General features: G+C 36.9%; 2 protein-coding genes across 2 annotated transcripts; one reads left to right on the top strand and one right to left on the bottom strand.

Annotated features, from left to right (window-relative positions):
- The first annotated feature begins 1,086 nt into the window (after positions 1–1,086).
- Positions 1,087–4,489, top strand: LOC113304778 (cell division cycle 20.2, cofactor of APC complex-like). The gene is made up of 6 exons (XM_026553915.1): positions 1,087–1,383; positions 1,935–2,204; positions 2,320–3,171; positions 3,255–3,439; positions 3,557–3,677; positions 4,086–4,489. The coding sequence occupies exons 1-4, from the start codon at positions 1,285–1,287 to the stop codon at positions 3,393–3,395; spliced, it is 1,362 nt and encodes a 453-aa protein (XP_026409700.1). The 5' UTR covers positions 1,087–1,284; the 3' UTR covers positions 3,396–3,439; positions 3,557–3,677; positions 4,086–4,489.
- A 6,125-nt stretch (positions 4,490–10,614) lies between these two features.
- On the bottom strand, positions 10,615–12,072 carry LOC113306684 (growth-regulating factor 10-like). The gene is made up of 3 exons (XM_026555594.1): positions 11,755–12,072; positions 11,341–11,628; positions 10,615–11,245 (listed from the first exon to the last, which is right to left on the bottom strand). Exons 2-3 carry the CDS (start codon positions 11,621–11,623, stop codon positions 10,833–10,835), a joined length of 696 nt encoding a protein of 231 aa, XP_026411379.1. The 5' UTR covers positions 11,624–11,628; positions 11,755–12,072; the 3' UTR covers positions 10,615–10,832.
- Between the last annotated feature and the right edge of the window lie 5,388 nt (positions 12,073–17,460).

Genomic DNA, 17,460 nt, shown 5'->3' with positions numbered 1-17,460 from the left:
TCGACCAACAATCTAGAAAACTAAGAGATACGAAGAATACTGCCTTCTGATTCCATCAACTATAACGTTATCCAAGTTCAATCAACATCGAATTGAAAACTCATCTTGATTGAGATTCAAATTAGCTGATTTGTTAATCTCTACTTTGTACCTTCTTCTCTATTCATAAGATTTTTCTTATCGAAAACTCTAGGTTTACCGAAAAGTAGCTACCGAGAATCTTACATACAGATACAGATACCATGTCCCACTTTACATCCTTATAATCCCAATGCTAGAATCCTTAAACAACTGCAGCATGATTACTTCTCGGAAGTCTTCGCAAGAAAAATTGGTGAGTCTAGGACTTCTCTTTTCTTATTTAAAAAAAAAAAACGTACAGGGGGTTAGTCCACGAGTGAGTTGGAGGGAGTTTGATGTATTTTGAATCTTGGGGATTTTGAGGGAGTGTTAGAGAGTATAGGGAGTTTGAGAGAGTTTGGTGTGTTGAGTGTAGGGAGTTTGAGAGACTCTCCCAAAATCTCTACTTTTTTGAGAGATTTGGAGTGAGGCAAAAATACACTATAAACTCCCTAGAACTCCCCAAAAAAACAAACTACCTATCATTCTAATTTTTACCACTAACAGGGAGTTTAAGAGTTTCTTTCAAACTCCCCCACGACTAACGGGGTTTTTTAGGGAGTTTGGGAGACTCTTCTAAACTTTCCCACGACTAACGGGGATTTTGAGAGACTCCCTCGAACTCCCTCACGACTAACGGGAAAAAACACAACTACACCCAACTCCCCCAACTCCCTCGATGACTAACACCCTGGTAAACTTTGGAACTTTGACCCCATAGCATTCTAAGCCACGAGTTAACGCGTCTTGCCAGAATATGCACCGATCCGCCACGAGTTGAAGAATCACCACTGTGTATATTCACGGCCGTTTCTTAAACTTTGCTTTAACCTAATCGCTTCCAGGGGCACTTTTGTCCAATCAAAATCCAACGGCTATTTCACCAACAACATAATATAGCCGTCAACAGATTTGAAAAGCACTATAAGTAATCAATCACATACCCTACATCTCTTCACAACTCTCTCTTTCTCTCTCTATCTCTCGCTCTACTACACTCTGAAACGAAAGCTCTAAGATCTGATTTCTCATTCGCTAATCATACATAATAATCTGTTAATCATATACTGTTTCAATTGTTTTTTTTTTGGTTGATCTATTGTTCTATTTTTGCAGGATTTGTATTTGTATTTGTTTCTCTGTTTTTGTTTTTTTTTTGATAGAATGGATTCAGGAGGATCTTTCGGTATGTTGAACAAGTCTCAGTCTAGAAATCCATTGCAAGACCATGCTGTTCTTCACAGAAGAAACTCCAATGAAAATGTAAGTTCTTGTTTATCTACCCCCATCTTCATCCTATGATTGTAATCTAGGGTTTTGAGATTCTAATTTACCCCCCACATTGGTTTCCTGAATTAATTTGAATTTGGGGGTTCTTTAATTGTTAGGAATTAGGGTTTCCATCGGATTTGATTATGGATCTTTTTGTGTTGGTATTAGATTCTCTCATAGAAAAATTAAATTTTGAAACTTTTGTTTGTGTGGGTTTGTAGATGGTTGCCTCAATAGTTTCTGGAGTTGCTAATACTGATTAGTTTACCTTTCTTATGAATTTCATTTTGGGGATTTCTGGGTTTTGTCAAAATTTGAGATTTCTTCGTATCTTATCAGTTTTAATCAGTTATCGAGCTTCCTGGGTTTTTGTTAGATTCTCTGATAGGAGTATGAAAATCTAAAAACTGGGGGTTTTTATGGGTTTCGAGATGGGAGTCGTATTTGGAATTGCCAATACTGATTAGTTAATTTTTCTTGTTTACTTGATTTATTACGTTTGAAGCATAGATCTGATCTGGTTTCTCTATTGAAAATCGCAGTTGGATAGATTTATCCCTAACAGATCTGCAATGGATTTCGACTATGCACTCTACATGCTAATGGAAGCAAAGAAAGGTAAGGAAAATCCAGTTTCAAGTTCTCCAGCGAAAGAGGCTTACAGGAAGCAGCTTGCAGAGGCTTTGAACATCAACAGAACCAGAATTCTGGCGTTCAAGAACAAGCCACCTACACCTGCAGAGTCGCTGTTCCCTGAAACTTCATCAGTTCAACAAGCAAAACCAGCAAAGCCCCGAAGATCCATTCCCCAAGTGAGTTTCTTCTTCATTTCATTTGATTCTTCAGTTTCAAGACTTTTGGTTGTTTCTGATTACATTGATTCTCCAGTTGGTTCTCAGGCTAGTTTATGTTTGATCAATTTTACAGACTTCAGAGAGGACATTGGATGCCCCAGAGATCATTGATGATTACTACTTGAATTTACTTGACTGGGGAAGCAGCAATGTCCTTGCAATAGCTCTTGGAAACACCGTGTACTTGTGGGACGCCACCGATTCATCCACCTCTGAGCTCATGACCGTCGATGAAGATACAGGCCCTATTACTAGTGTCAGCTGGGCTCCTGATGGTCGTCATATTGCTGTTGGATTGAACAGTTCTGAAGTTCAACTCTGGGATTCTACATCGAACAAACAACTGAGAACTCTACGAGGTGGTCATGAATCTCGAGTTGGTGCTATGGATTGGAACAACCATGTCCTGTCAACAGGAGGAATGGACGGTTTGATTGTTAACAATGATGTCAGAATCAGAAACCACATTGTAGAAACATACAGAGGACATCATCAAGAAGTGTGTGGATTGAAATGGTCTGCATCAGGACAACAATTAGCAAGTGGTGGGAATGACAACCTTCTTCATATTTGGGATAGATCAGTTGCTTCTTCAAACTCTCCTACTCAATGGCTTCACAGACTAGAAGACCACACTGCTGCCATAAAAGCCCTTGCTTGGTGTCCATTCCAGGCTAATTTACTTGCTTCTGGTGGTGGTGGAGGCGATAGATGTATTAAATTCTGGAACACCCACACTGGAGCTTGCTTGAATTCTGTGGATACTGGATCCCAAGTTTGTTCTTTGCTGTGGAACAAAAATGAGAGAGAACTTTTGAGCTCTCATGGATTTACTCAAAACCAATTGACCCTTTGGAAATATCCATCAATGGTTAAGATTGCTGAGCTTACTGGTCACTCTTCAAGAGTTCTATACATGGCTCAGGTACTGATTGATTTGAAATCTTGTTAGTTTATTTTTCCCTTCCCTTAACTATTGCTAATTTTGTTTTTGTTAATTGTTTGTAGAGTCCGGATGGCTGTACTGTAGCATCTGCAGCAGGGGATGAAACTCTAAGATTTTGGAATGTTTTTGGGACACCTGAATTGGCTAAACCTGCACCCAAAGCTAACCCAGAGCCATTTTCTCATTTCAATCGCATCCGTTGAGTTATGTGATGAACTACACTTCAAGAGTTCTATGCATAGCTCAGGTACTGGTTGATTTATAGAAACTTGATATTAGCTTTTTTGGTGATTTCATTTATAGAAAGTTGGGATCAGCTTCTTCTTTGGCTTATTTGTTTTTGTGAATTGTATCATCTCTGCAGCATGGGAGATCTGAATTGGCCAAACCTGCATCTGGAGACGTTTGCTCATTCTGATCACATCTGTTGAGTATATATGGGGAGGTTTACAATGAATTGAACACATTCTTCTGTTATATATGAGGTAAGCTGTTTTTATTATCCATCACTGTAGTTAATAGATCCCATAGTAATGCCAATAATATTCTCGAGTTGCACACAAAATGAGAATCAAAAGAATATGGTATGCTTCTTTTCCTTTAAATGCACTTATTCTTGCAAAAACAATGCTATGCCATGAAACCCTGTTACTCAAAAGTAGATGTGAATTTTCTAAAGAATAGAATGGTTTGCATTTTTTCCTCAAATGCACTTATCCTTGCAGAAACAATGGTATGCTGTGAGACTTGTTACTCAATGGGTATGAAATTCGTAAACATGATTTGGATCCTCAAATGCACTTAGTATTTGGTCAGCTGGCATATCCAGTGAGTTAAGCGGTCTGGAATTTGCTATCAGATTCAAAGTTCTCAATTTTCAGTTTTTATTGCAGTTCTGAAGCTGTTGCTGGGTTTCATTAGGCACAGTTGGAATTACAAGCAGATCTTATTGCACTTCTGAAGATGTGTGAGAAATTAGAACAAGGCGAAGATTATTGCAAAGATTGTTCTCGCATTTTGCTTTTGGTTGTGAGTGTGACAAAATAACTGAAGTGAAGCTGTTGCTGGGTTCATTAGGCACAGTTGGAATTACAAGCAGATCTTATTGCACTTTTGAAGATGTATCGATACTTGCAGTAAGAATATACACTGCATATATTATCTTTTTGTACACTTTCTAGAGACAGATATACTGTAATGCTGCTATATAAACCCTTGTAAACCTCCCTTGATGATAATAAGAAAAAGTAATCATCTTCTCCCGTGGATGTAGGCTAGCCATAGCCGAACCACGTAATTGCTGTGTTGGGTCTATACTTATACTTTTATTCTTTATTTCTCCGAAGTGGTTGTTATTCTTCTCATTCCAGAGATCATTTCTTACGTCTCTCAATCAGACAGTCAAGGCTTTGGGTTCATCCGAGCAAACTACCATGGAGATGATGAAATCTTTGGGAACTAGCAAGAATTTCTTTATCAAGTTGTTGCCTATCCTTACAATCTTTTCAGGCATTATCATCTTTCAAGTCAGTCAGGATGTTGTAATTTTATGGTAGAGTAGATTTTGCAATTAACTGTTGGAAAATGATTAATAAAAAAATAATTTTTTAAAGTTTTAATAAAAAATTATAATTTATTGTTTTGTTTCGTGAATGAAACTTTTTAGTCCCACATCGTGGAGTTTCCAATTTTTAATAGTTTTAAGAAACTATATAAACCTTTTAGTCCCACATCGGGGAGTTTTTCTTCTTAAGTTGTATTTGTCAATTATATAAAGAAATTCACTACTTTTGTAAAATCTATGGGAAAGGGGTTGCTTTATATTTTAGAGGGACCCCTAAGGGAAAATATTTTATAGCGTTTCTTAAGAGTTCGCGATTTTCCTTAACGGTTTTTTCGGAATTGCCAAGCTCAAGTTGAGCATCTACTACATATGCTAGTAGTAGGTGTAGTAGGGTGTTTTATCCTGGAGATATCCGTCCTGTGAGGGCTATAGCATCACTCTTGAGTGTAGCCGGACGTGACTCACTCTGTTTTTCCAAAGTTTTGCCTTGTTGCTGTTGTGGAGATATGAGAAGCTCGTTCGTTTCGTCAATCGATCAATTCCATTATAAAGGAGATAAGTATCAATAACTTTTGCTTATTTGATTTTTTCTTTATTTTAACTATTGCACCCAACAATCTTAAGACATTAATATGTGTAATAATAAAAAAAATGATCAGTTGGTTTGTGAATCATGGATGTTAATTGTGGAGTGAAAAACAAAAACGAATTTTTTGGTCGGCTGTAGAGTTTCGAGATTATCTCTTAACCTAGAAGGAATTTCGATGAACCCTTTTGACACAACGTAGTAGACATCCTGATAGTTACCCACGTAAAATTTCAGAATTTTTGGAGTTGTAAGTATTTTTTTTTTGATATTTTACAAAACAAACAAATGTTCCTGAAAAATTCTGACGGGCAAACTTTTGTTGTTAACTAAAGTATTTTTTATGGGGTAATCATGAGTTTTTTGATATGGTGGTTCAAACGAAGTTTGTAAATCTAGATATTATCTTCAAAACTCATATTTTATCTTCCGTTTCGGAACTAAGGTTTGTGAGATGTGGTGTATTAGGTGATTGGGAAATTACCGTGTCCGTGGTCAGAGTATAAACGAAGATTGTGACATGAAATTGAAAAGGAACATGGCTACCAGGTGCATGTGGATGAACACAAGTCTTCCAAAGCTGACAAAGGCGGGAATATCAAACACAATTCTAACCGTAGTCTTCATAAGAAACGTATGTTTTGTAAAACTGAATTCGGCGTTACTTTAATTAAGGGTGATTGTTATGTTTGTAAAATTCCGGGCCATACAGTAGTAAAGTGTAGACAACATAAAACCTTAATAAGTAGAAAGTTAATGCTAATTTAGTTGAAACAAATTACAACGAGTTCATTGACATGATGTCGGAAGTTATTTTAACAACCAATGTGAGAGACCAGAAGGTGGACTCTGGAGCCACCAGGAATGTTTGTTGAAACAGAAACCTGTTCACCTCCTATCAGAGGATAGGGGATGTCGAGAAACTCTTTTTGAGTAACTCATCTGCAATAGAGGTTGCATAAAAGGAAAAGGTCGAGCAGAAGCTCATATCTGTAATACTCTCACATTGAATGAAGTTTTCATGTTCCAAGCATATGCAAGAATCTTGTATCTTGTTCTATTGTAGATGGAAAAAGATTTAAGATCTTAATTTTTTCTGGAAAACTTGTTGTAACAAGGCAGTTATTTTTTAAGCAAGAGTTATAGGACTTTGGGTCTATATAAGCTTAACGGAAAAAACTGATGATGTGAACATAGTTGATTCTTGTGCTTTTTTATGTGATTGATTTTTATGTGGTAAGCTTGTAACCGTAAACTTATAAGTCAATGCTTAACTGGATAGCATAGGCTGCGTACCCAAATTTAGTTTGGACTTTGAACACAAAAGTGAAATCTGTGAAGAATCAAATTGCTTAAAACCTTTTAGCACAAATGTTCAGTAATTCTAAGCCTTTAGAATTAATTCAGTTAGGCCTATGACATGAGTTCAACCAAAATCACTGTGGTAAAAGATGGTTTATAACTTCCGTAGATGATTGTACGAGGTACTGTCTTGTAATTGCTTAGGGATAAGGATGATGCCTTAGAAGCCTTAAGATGTATAAACTTGAAGTGAAACCAATTAGAAGCCTTGAACATATTAATTGTATCCTTAAGGAGATTAATTACCATGTTGATTAGTTCAGGATTACCTGCGGTCTTGTGGGGGAGGAGTCCTCTTAACTAGTATATCCTGAATATAGTACCCTTAAGGATCAGATGAAACTCCATATGATTTATGGAAAGGTAGATGACCTTCTTATGAATATGTCAAAGTGTGGGGGTGTTTGACTAAGATTGTCATTCCTCTTCCTAGAAGAACTAGATAGAAACCAAAAATGTGATTGTGTCTTCATATAAGGTATGCTGAGTATACTTCTACATATAGATTTTTGGTTGTGTGTTCTGATTTTTCATACTTTGGTGTGATTTTTCTGACTTTGTTGTGAATACTATTACATAATCTAGGGATGCTGAGTTCTTTGAACATGTTTATTCTTAAACCTGTACCTCATTAGAGATGTGTTGTTGATCCCCTAGATTTATTTTCAAATAGTCAGAACTTATCTTAAAGGAAGATGAAGTTAAGGTTGAGCCTAAGAGAAGTAAAACAATTAGACTTGAGACTTCTTATGAAGCCGACTTCATAACATGCCTAGCTTAGTCTAAGCCCTGGACTTGTAAAGAAGCCTTGATATCTACTGAAACCCCATTCTGGTAAGAAGCTTCATTTAGTGAAATGGTCTCAGTCCGTCGGAACCTGACTTGGGAGGTTTATAGTTTACCTCCAGAGAGTAAGACCATGAGATGTAAATGAGTCTTTAAGAGGAAACATTAGGTATATGGAACTGTAGAAAAATATTAGGCTAAGTTGGTAGCTAAAGGCTATAAACTAAAATAAGGTGTATATTTCCTTGATTCTTATTCACATGTGACGAGATTTACTTACGTTGAGATGCTAATTGTTATTGTTGTCATAAACAAATTAGAGATACATCAGATGGATGTTAAGACAACTTTTCTAAAATCGTGAATTAGATAAAGAAATTTACATAGACCAACCTGAGGACTTTGTAGTGAAAGGTTATGATGACAAAGTTTGTAGGTTGAACAAAATTTTGTATGGTTTATAAAATAAGCACGTAAACAGTGACATGGAAAATTTGATCATGTGATAATGTGTAGTGGATTTAAGTTAATGAATCTGACAAGTATATTTACAAGTAACTTGTTAAGGATGCCTGTGTGATTGTGTGCTTGTATGTTGATGATATGCTTATACTTGATACAAACATAGATGTGATTAATTCCACTAAAAACATGCGCTGAATGAAACGTTGACTTGAAAGACTTAGGCCCTGTTGATGTAATCTTAGGGATGAGGATTAGAAAATAATCTAACATATGTAGTCTTAATCATTCTCATTATTTTGAATTTGTGATTAAGAGATACAATCAGTGTGATTGTAAGCCTTCTTGTACTCCGTACGATTATTCTTGTAGACTCGAGAAAAAAGGGTAATGGAGTATCTTAACTTGAATACTCAAGAGTTATAGGATGTCTGATGAATTTAATGAACTGTAAGAGTCAAGACATTGCCTATATTGTGAGTAAGTTAAGTAGATGTAATTATAGTCCAGAGCAATAGCATTCAGATGCATTGAGTAGAGTATTATGGTACCTAAAATACTCTATTACTTTTTATTTGATTTATCAAAGGTATCTTGTTGTCCTTGAGGACTTTGTGATGTAAACTGGATAGTTGACTCAGAGGAGTCTAAGTCTACGAGTGGATATGTTTCACTCTAGCATCAGGGTTTGTTTTTGGAAGATTTACAAACAAACATATATTGCTCAATTCATTATGGAATCTGAGAGTATTGAGTTAGATAAAGCACGAGAGGGGGCCGAGTGCCTAAGATGTTTTTCAGAAGACATTCCTCTCTGGCATAGGCCTATGCCAGCTATATCTATACATTGTGTTAGCCAAGATATAATAGCTAAAGCTGAAAATAACTAATCTCAATCGACATTATTTCCATTGATTGGATAAAGTCCAAGGAGAATATCGCGCAATCTTTGACGAAAGGTTTATCCCAAGAGATAGTTAGAAATGCATCGAGGGGGAAGGGGCTTAAACTCATAAATTAAACTTTCCATGAAGGATACTCAACCTTGCTGACTGGAGATCCCAAGATCAAAGTTTCGAATGAGACAACTAATTTGTGGTGGGTAAAGGTAAACACTATCAGAGAGTTTTATTCTCTGTCCCTTCCCTATGGTGTAGACGTGATAGTGTGACTGCATGTGAAGGATGACTTTTAAGAAGTCTTAATGAGCTCTATAGTTTCAATTTAAGATTGAAGTGGGGTGTAGCAGTAACACTCTTTATGGAAACTCACCTATCTGAATGAGGAAGTGGGCCGCTTCCTATGAGAATATGAGCTTTGATTCTCTAGAACATTCTGAGAAACAGGATATGTCCAGGGCCAAATTGGACAAAACGACACGAGCTTGGCAGCAATCTTGGAGATATCACCCGTGGTTGTTATCACGAATTACATCAAATGCTAGCAGTTCAAGACATAGTTCACTATCTCTAGCAAGTAATTCCGGTAATATCTCACTAAGCAAAGGTTCAAGACCTCATGGACACCTCTGCCTAAAATGGTATTTCCAGCGTTTTTTATGTGATTTTCGTTTTGATGGTTTTGGTATTACTGGAACTTAGGACCTAAAGGTCACTAAGGGTTCACCAGTTCATGCTTTTTCACTTTGGTGAAAGATACCTATAGTCTCACCATGTGAGAACTAAAGATGAAAGCTCTCAATACTATTATGATTTATGCAATCCATAGTATGACCCTGGGGTCAACACACTTTTGTGTGAGGGAGAGGACGTAAAAATGACTAGTATGATTTCAACACTTGCACGATCAGTCTGTTTGGATCGTGAGGTTGGGATGTTGATTTACGAAGATCTATCTGTGTTTTCATGTTTTATTGAGTTTTCATTCATGTGGGGGATTGTTGGAAACGATTAATAAAAAAATAATTTAATAAAGTTTTAATAAAAAATTATAATTTATTGTTTTATTTTGTGAATGAAACTTTTTAGTCCCACATCGTGGAGTTTCCAATTTTTAATAGTTTTAAGAAACTATATAAACCTTTTAGTCCCACATCGGGGAGTTTTTCTTCTTAAGTTGTATTTGTCAATTATATAAAGAAATTCACTACTTTTGTAAAATCTATGGGAAAAGGGTTGCTCTATATTTTAGAGGGATCCTTAAGGGAAAATATTTTATAGCGTTTCTTAAGAGTTCGCGATTTTCCTTAACGGTTTTTTCGGAGTTGCCAAGCTCAAATTGAGCATCTACTACATATGCTAGTAGTAGGTGTAGTAGGGTGTTTTATCCTGGAGATATCCGTCCTGTGAGGGATATAACATCACTCTTGAGTGTAGCCGGACGCTAATGTCTTAAGGGCAACGTGTTGAACATGTGACTCACTCTGTTTTTCCAAAGTTTTGACTTGTTGCTGTTGTGGAGATATGAGAAACTCGTTCGTTTCGTCGTACCGATAACTTTTGATTATTTGATTTTTTTTCTTTATTTTAACTATTGCACCCAACATTAACAATTGGTTGAACACTTGAATTTGTAGTCAGTGCTCGTCTCTAAACACAAGGGTCAAACTATGGACATGGCTTCCATTCTTCAGAGGCTATCTAGGAAATCAACTGCAATGTATGGGGTTTGGATCAGAAAGTTATAAGCTGTGTCAATCAAATAAAAAAGGATTTACAAAAGACAATCAAAGTATTAGAAAATCTCTTTATGGCAAAGATAGTTGTGGTGGTGGTGGAGCCAAATTGCATTATACCCCCTCACCAAACAACAACTAAAACTCTTGTCTCTCTTCTTTGAAACAACATCTCAAATCAACCATTAACTACTCCCCATACAACCAACCACTAAATCAAATCTAAAAACATCTGCAATCTAAATTCATGATTCATTTTTAGAGTTATTACCACCATTTTGAAGAACACTTTTTGGTGAGAAATCCAATCCAGTGGCAGTAGCAGCAGTGGTGGTGGTGGTGTTATTGTTAGACGTTGAAGTGGTGGTGCAACTGCTGTTGTTTGCCATGAGTTGAAGTGGGATTGAAATTGAAAGACCCGTGTTTCCATTTGCAGCATTAGCAGTAGAAGATGAAGATGAAGCAGCATTTTGATAAGGAATTTCCACAGGCTTTCTTGAACGATTACGACCTCTATGCATATGTCTCTCACAATACTTCTGTTCTGGGACAACATCTTTAGAACATCTCCATTTCTTACCATCTGTTCTTCTACATCTTCCTGGTTCAGGTTCCATACTGTTTTTGTAATCAAAGTATATCCCTTTGCAACCCATAACTGCAGAAATCAAAATCAAAACACCAAAAGAAAACCCATTTCAAGATTCAGTAAAACAATCAAATCAAGAAGAAGTTGTAAGTAGTACTACTTACAGCTAGGGTAAAGACCAGAATGAAGAGAACCAAAAGAAGAAGCAAGACTTTTCCAAATGGGAACAACAAGATGAAATGGCACAGGTACACCAGCAGCCATGTGTTTATAGATTAGAGCTTGATGTTCAAACTCTTGTAACTGAAGAAAAGTAAATACTGATGATTTTCCATTTGTCATCAGTCTTGGTCCTAGTTCTAGATCAAGTTGAAGTAAAGCTTTTGTGTTTGTTGCTGCTGGTGGTAGTGGTGGTGGTGATCTTAAAATTGATTTCTCTCCTTCCATTGAACCTTCAAACAAAAAACAAAAAGAAACCCAGAAACTAAATCATTCAAAGAATCAAAACCCATGTTTCATAATCCATGAATATGATGTTTAGAGAGAGAGGGGGTGGCCCGGGTGGGAATGAAGATTACCAGTCAGTGAAACGAGCAGTCATGGAAGGTGGGGCTTGAGCTACTTCTTCCATTTTTACATGGGGTGGGACAAAAAGAACAGAGAAAAACCAGAGTAAGAGAGTTGCAGAGAGAATGGAAGAGAAAACAGAGATGAGTTGATGAATTGAATGAGTGATAAAAACACTGGAGAAGAAAGAAAAAAAGAAGGGATGATAGTTGTAAAAAAGGAAGAGATAAAAAGGAAGATGGAAGCTTTAAAATGTGGGAGTGAAAGATAAGTTTTTTTTTTCTCTGACAGTTTTTTGGATGCTTCATTGAGGTGTACGATTGGACAAGATGGTGAGTAAGATGAGATTCCTTCACATACACTCTATATTTATTCTCTGTTTCCTGCACATATACTCTATATTTATTTTTACCTTCATATAGAAGTCGATCTAAGTTATGTCTCTTTAGCTTATCCATCCAAGGAGTTCAAGACTTTGCTCACGCCTTCTTGGGCAAGTGCATGTTTCCATGGGCATTTTAATTTCCTTATAAAAAATCCGTTTACTTTTTTTATTTTATTTTATAAGAAAACGAGATAATCGTCCAAGCCGGACAGTTACTCGGCAATTACAGGACCAACCGTTGGGTTGTTATCAGCGCCGAACATTGACTAAAAGAGATTAGAATTGTCTAAAATATCAGAGTTTATCTCTACGGATTGAATCCGATTTAGCAAATACATAAAAATTGGTTATTTCCAATTGAAATTCTCTAAACCAGTAGAGTTAAAAGCTAAACTATGTAGTTCAACTGCCGCAGAATTTTGTTGTCTAGTTATTTTGATCAACTTTTCGAGAACAAAAGAGACTGCTTCAAAATTTTCATCTGACGTTTGATGGTATTCCTGGTTAAATCTTTCCTGGACTTCTATTTGTTATATTGCTTGAATTTCTGCTAGAGTTGTATCATCTTTTGCCTGAAAATCAACATTGGATCTCTGCATCTCTTTGGCCCAATCAATAGCTAGCTCTGCTCATTTTCTAGTTCTTCCGACTCCATTAATTTTGTCTTTGACGTTCCTTGCTCCCACACATGTGCCTGCATAGTTCATGACAATTAGAGCAAAGTTAGTATAAGAAATAATATCGACACTGAACTCCATGTTGGTATAACTCATGTAGCTAATGCTGATGATAACTCCAAAATTTTGTTTGTGATTACTATCTAGTCTTTATATTCTCTCTCTTCTGTAGTAAAGATCATTCAGCATATGAGTATTGGTTATGCACGACTCTGTTATAAAGGAGCAAAGGTGTTGAGTGATTGTTTTAGCAGTTACAAAAGCAGAGAGCTTGGTTTTGTTGAAGACGAAATCACATCTAGCTTTCCTTATATACCAATATATAGTAACATAGATCGATATCCAGTTGTTTTGCAGATTGTGGGGATTGAACCAAGTGTTTAGCCAACCAGAGAAACCGCTAATATTTTATGTTGATGACCAAAGAGATTTCTCCAGACTTCAGAAGCATAAGGGAAAAAGATAAGAGCATGAGTGATGTCTTCTTTAGCATTGTTGCATATGGTGCAAGTGGAATCAATATAACTGAGGATGCTGACAGTTTTAGCATTGGTAGGAAGGATCCCATGAGTACATTTCCATATGAACATATAGAAGGATGGAGAGGTGTCAAGCTTCCATATCTGACTCCAAGCTGAGTTTTGGGTATCATTTTTGTATTTTCCATGCATTTTCCTGCCATATAGAGATTTGACTGTGAATTTTCCATTTTCATTTAGGCTCCAGATTATAGAATCTTATTCTTGAGGATTTATGCTGGTTCTTTGTATAACAGCTTGATCTTCTTCTGAGAACCAAAGATTAATGATGCTCATGTCCCATTCTCCTATATTCTTGATAAGTTGGTTGACATTGATGAGGGTGCTTGGGCACTAAGAAGGTCTGATTAGGATTTCTTCCTTTTAATCAATCCACCTGTCTTTCTAAATTCTGATTAGCTTGCCATTTCCAATCTCTCATCTGTAATATTTTTGAATGTTGGCAACTTCTTTTAGAATTACTTTCCACAACGAAGAGTCGGTTCATTTTGGTTTAGTATCCATTCTAATGATATGCTCATCGTTGAAGTGATTGTTCATAGTGGTAGACCAAAGGACATCAGCATCTGAAATGAGTCTCCAAGCAATTCTAGTGATCATGACACTGTTGAAAAATTTCATGTTTCCGAAGCCAAGGCCACCTAGTTCCTTTGGTTTGCATACACTACTTCAAGCTATGTAGAATAGACCTTTTGGTTTTTCATAATCTTTTTTTCCAGAGGAACTTTCTATGAATTTTATCTATTTCCTGACAAATCTTCTTGGGAATCTTGAAACAGTTCATCTGATATATGCTTGAGGTGGAGGTAAAACTGGTAATCATAATAGTTCTGCCATTTGGAGATAGACTTTCACGTTTCCTGCCAGCTAGTCTGAATTTTAGTTTGTCAATGCGGGATTTGAAAGATTTTATCTTGCTATTATCAGTGAATAAATGAGACGACCAACCTACCATCATAGGTGTATAGTGTACTAACCCTCATCTCTATTATCTCGTCAACGGCCATGACCATATGATCGGTAAAAATGACAATTAACTCATGTGGCAACATTTGTCAGGATAATCATCCTGAGGTATTGCTAAAATGTGTGTGGGTATGGTCATGATTTATATGGGCTGATACCAGTTCTACTAGGGGTTGATACTAGTCCATCGAAAAAATCTGAGTGGAATGGATATTAGTCCCTAGTAGAACTGGTATGAGCCCATGTAAATCATGAGTGGGGTGGATGTTGCCGAGAAGAATGAACATTGTTGGTGGAGTAGAGTTTTCACTGTTTGTTTATTATCATCCAAATGTCCACATGGTAACTTTTATTATTCCAAATTCCCAACCAATAAAATGGATAAAATTGGTGACGAGTAGAGTTTTGAGATAGTAGTGCTCGTGCAGGGAGTGGTGGTGGAGAGGAGGAGAGTAAAGAAAGACAAAAGTACGGTTATGACATTAAAGTAGTCGGTCTTCTGACAGGTCTCTGACTCCTCTTGTCGTTTCCTCCATCCATCCAATATATAGACCCAAAGGTCCGTCTTCCGTAGGGGTCCCCTTCAACACCACCACCGTCCACCACCAAAACTCCGCACCTGCTGCGGAACCCACTACTGACACGTGACACAGTAGACGAGAGTACTTGTAACTTCCCTCCACGCATTCATTCCTGTTTGTTTTATATGTCGGCCTGTTCTTAGAAGTTGAATCCCGTTATGTGAACACTTGTTGTTTCTTTATTTGTTTATTATAACTAGGGTTCCCTATAAATACACAGGTTGTTTTTGGATTTTTATCACAACCCATAAGCTTCCACTATTTTCAGAAGATGGTGGAGAAAGAAACTTTTTTTCTAGGGCAAAAAGAAAAAATGTCTCAAATTTGTAAAAATATGTCAGAGTTTAAGAATCTTGCTAGTAGCCTTGGTGGTGATGGAGATACGCCTGAACTTCGCGAGCAATTGCACCTGATAAGAAATGGAAAACTCTAAAACTTGGACAACTGTTATTGTCCAGATATGGGACAATGAATCTGGACCGTTAATCATTCTCCTCTTCACCCCACTACTAATCCCGATGCTAGAATCAATTCCCCTCTTAACCATTAAGATTGTGCCATCTCATGTCCAAAATTTGGACCATCTCCTATTGTCCCAGCTGTAGGCGGGTCGGAAAGAAATAATATTCAACTTTCGTTGAATGAGACTAGGGCTGAAATCTTACAGATACAACCCAGTGTCAGAGAAGACATTCGCAGAGAACAACAACATAGTCAAGTTGTTGAGAGGGGAAACTTCCAGATTCTAATGATGAGTATCTTCGTATAAGAAAAAAAACTGCATATAAGTATCTTTCGTTATTTTGCGAAGCAATGATTAATCATTTTTTTCCAACCTATTTACGAAAACCAACTGAAACGGATGTTAGAGAAGTATTAAAGCAAAATCAGGAAAGGAGATTTTCAGGAATGCTGGATAGTCTTGACTGCATGCATTGTATATGTACCGGATACCCTACCTATTGGGCCGGTCAGTATAAGGGTCACTACCTATTGGACCGGCCAGTATTGGGCCGGTCAGTATAAGAGAACAACAACATAGTCAAGTTGGTGAGAAGACCCAAGTTGACAGCTGCTGAATTCCAAAAGGATTTCGATGTTGCTTGTGAAGGATTTCTGATAGTACAAGTTGTTGCTAGTAGAATGACTAAAAAATATGCCTCTTATCTTCCTTCCAGGCCGGATGATGTGGTTCCACTGAGCGTCGAGATTGGAATATTTGAGCATGGAGCAGTTTTCGTTGATGGCCTCATTGTACGTCGTACCGTCAACCTTCTCGGGTGAAGTTGCTCATGAAATTTATTCCTAGAATCCTCGGTTTTTTGTGGTTGATGAACATGTTGGTAGGCTTCATCCTGGAGCGTTTTAGGAAATAGCCAGTGGCATATCAATATTCAACTAAGCTTGAATTTCCTTTTCTTTTTCTTCTTATTTTATTTTCCGATATGGAATAAATAAACCCCGTTCTTGTTATACATTGCTCTGTCCCTTCATCAATAGTCTGAGTCAGTCTGACTGGTTTTATCACGAGGATCCCATTTTATAGAAGAAGCACACTGACATTACTGAGAAAGACCCGTTACTGGAACAAGTCCACATTCGAGTACCAAGAATTATTACTCATTATTTTTTACAGTTGGGTCCCACTGATTTTAGTGATCATGGAATTTGATATCAACAGGCCTCTCATTATCTAGCTATGTATGAGGAGTGTAGGACTAGGAAATTTCATGTGCACAGTTGCGGGTGGAATTGCTTTCTTCTTGCAACATACTGACTTATTGTTTGATCACCTATGCGCAATGCACCGACCTTCCTATGATTGGGGATGCATGATTTTTTTCTGAGGCAGCAAAATACATCAAAAATACTCTAGCCGTAGAAATATTTGTATTGTTTAGTACCGCTGTCTGACATTCTTTGGGATTTTATTTTTTTTAATTTTTTTGAAGCAGCATTTTATTAAACTACTTAAAAGACTAATACAGGAGGGTATGTAATACCTAAAGATCCATCAATTACATTTAGAATGATATGTTGTAATAAATGGCTATTCCAAGCATAATCAATCAAGAATTGAAATAAAAATGAAAATCAATTTAAATCAAGCACACACAACACAAGGATTTATAGTGGTTCGATCAAGATGATCTACATCCACTTGAGAAGACAACAAAACGATTTTCACTATGTATTGAACAAGATCAAAAGGTATTTAATCAACCCCCTCTCAAGAACCCTAGCCCCCTTTTTGGTACCTCCAACACTCTTTATGAAGTTTCTTTTACTAACACAAAAAAAGAAGAAGACTTTTTATGTCTCCTGATGCCTTTTGCTTTTAGGTTACAAATGGGTTGGACTAAATGGGTTAATGGGTCACGGGTAAACTCAACTAAATACAAAACGGTATTCAAGGCACTAAATACAACAAATCTCCACCTTGACTTGAATACTATCAAGTCGCAATGAGATTGCACAATTCCGCAATCCGATTGCACATAACTTCATTACTCTTCATCGTCGTCTTCGCTTAGCCCTTACAAGGGTTCTCAACACTTGTTGACATCAA

Source organism: Papaver somniferum, chromosome 8, assembly GCF_003573695.1.
Source record: "Papaver somniferum cultivar HN1 chromosome 8, ASM357369v1, whole genome shotgun sequence".
Taxonomy (NCBI): domain Eukaryota; kingdom Viridiplantae; phylum Streptophyta; class Magnoliopsida; order Ranunculales; family Papaveraceae; genus Papaver; species Papaver somniferum.
This window is presented reverse-complemented; position numbering and strand designations above follow the sequence as displayed.

What these genes read in the sequence shown, in the direction of transcription:
- LOC113306684 (XM_026555594.1), bottom strand. Translation starts at nt 11,623, where the DNA reads ATGGAAGGAGAGAAATCAATTTTAAGATCACCACCACCACTACCACCA. An exon ending in TTCTGGTCTTTACCCTAGCT is followed by an intron (nt 11,246 to 11,340) that starts GTAAGTAGTACT and finishes TGATTTCTGCAG; the next exon opens with TTATGGGTTGCAAAGGGATA.
- LOC113304778 (XM_026553915.1), top strand. Translation starts at nt 1,285, where the DNA reads ATGGATTCAGGAGGATCTTTCGGTATGTTGAACAAGTCTCAGTCTAGA. An exon ending in CCCGAAGATCCATTCCCCAA is followed by an intron (nt 2,205 to 2,319) that starts GTGAGTTTCTTC and finishes TCAATTTTACAG; the next exon opens with ACTTCAGAGAGGACATTGGA. An exon ending in GAGTTCTATACATGGCTCAG is followed by an intron (nt 3,172 to 3,254) that starts GTACTGATTGAT and finishes AATTGTTTGTAG; the next exon opens with AGTCCGGATGGCTGTACTGT.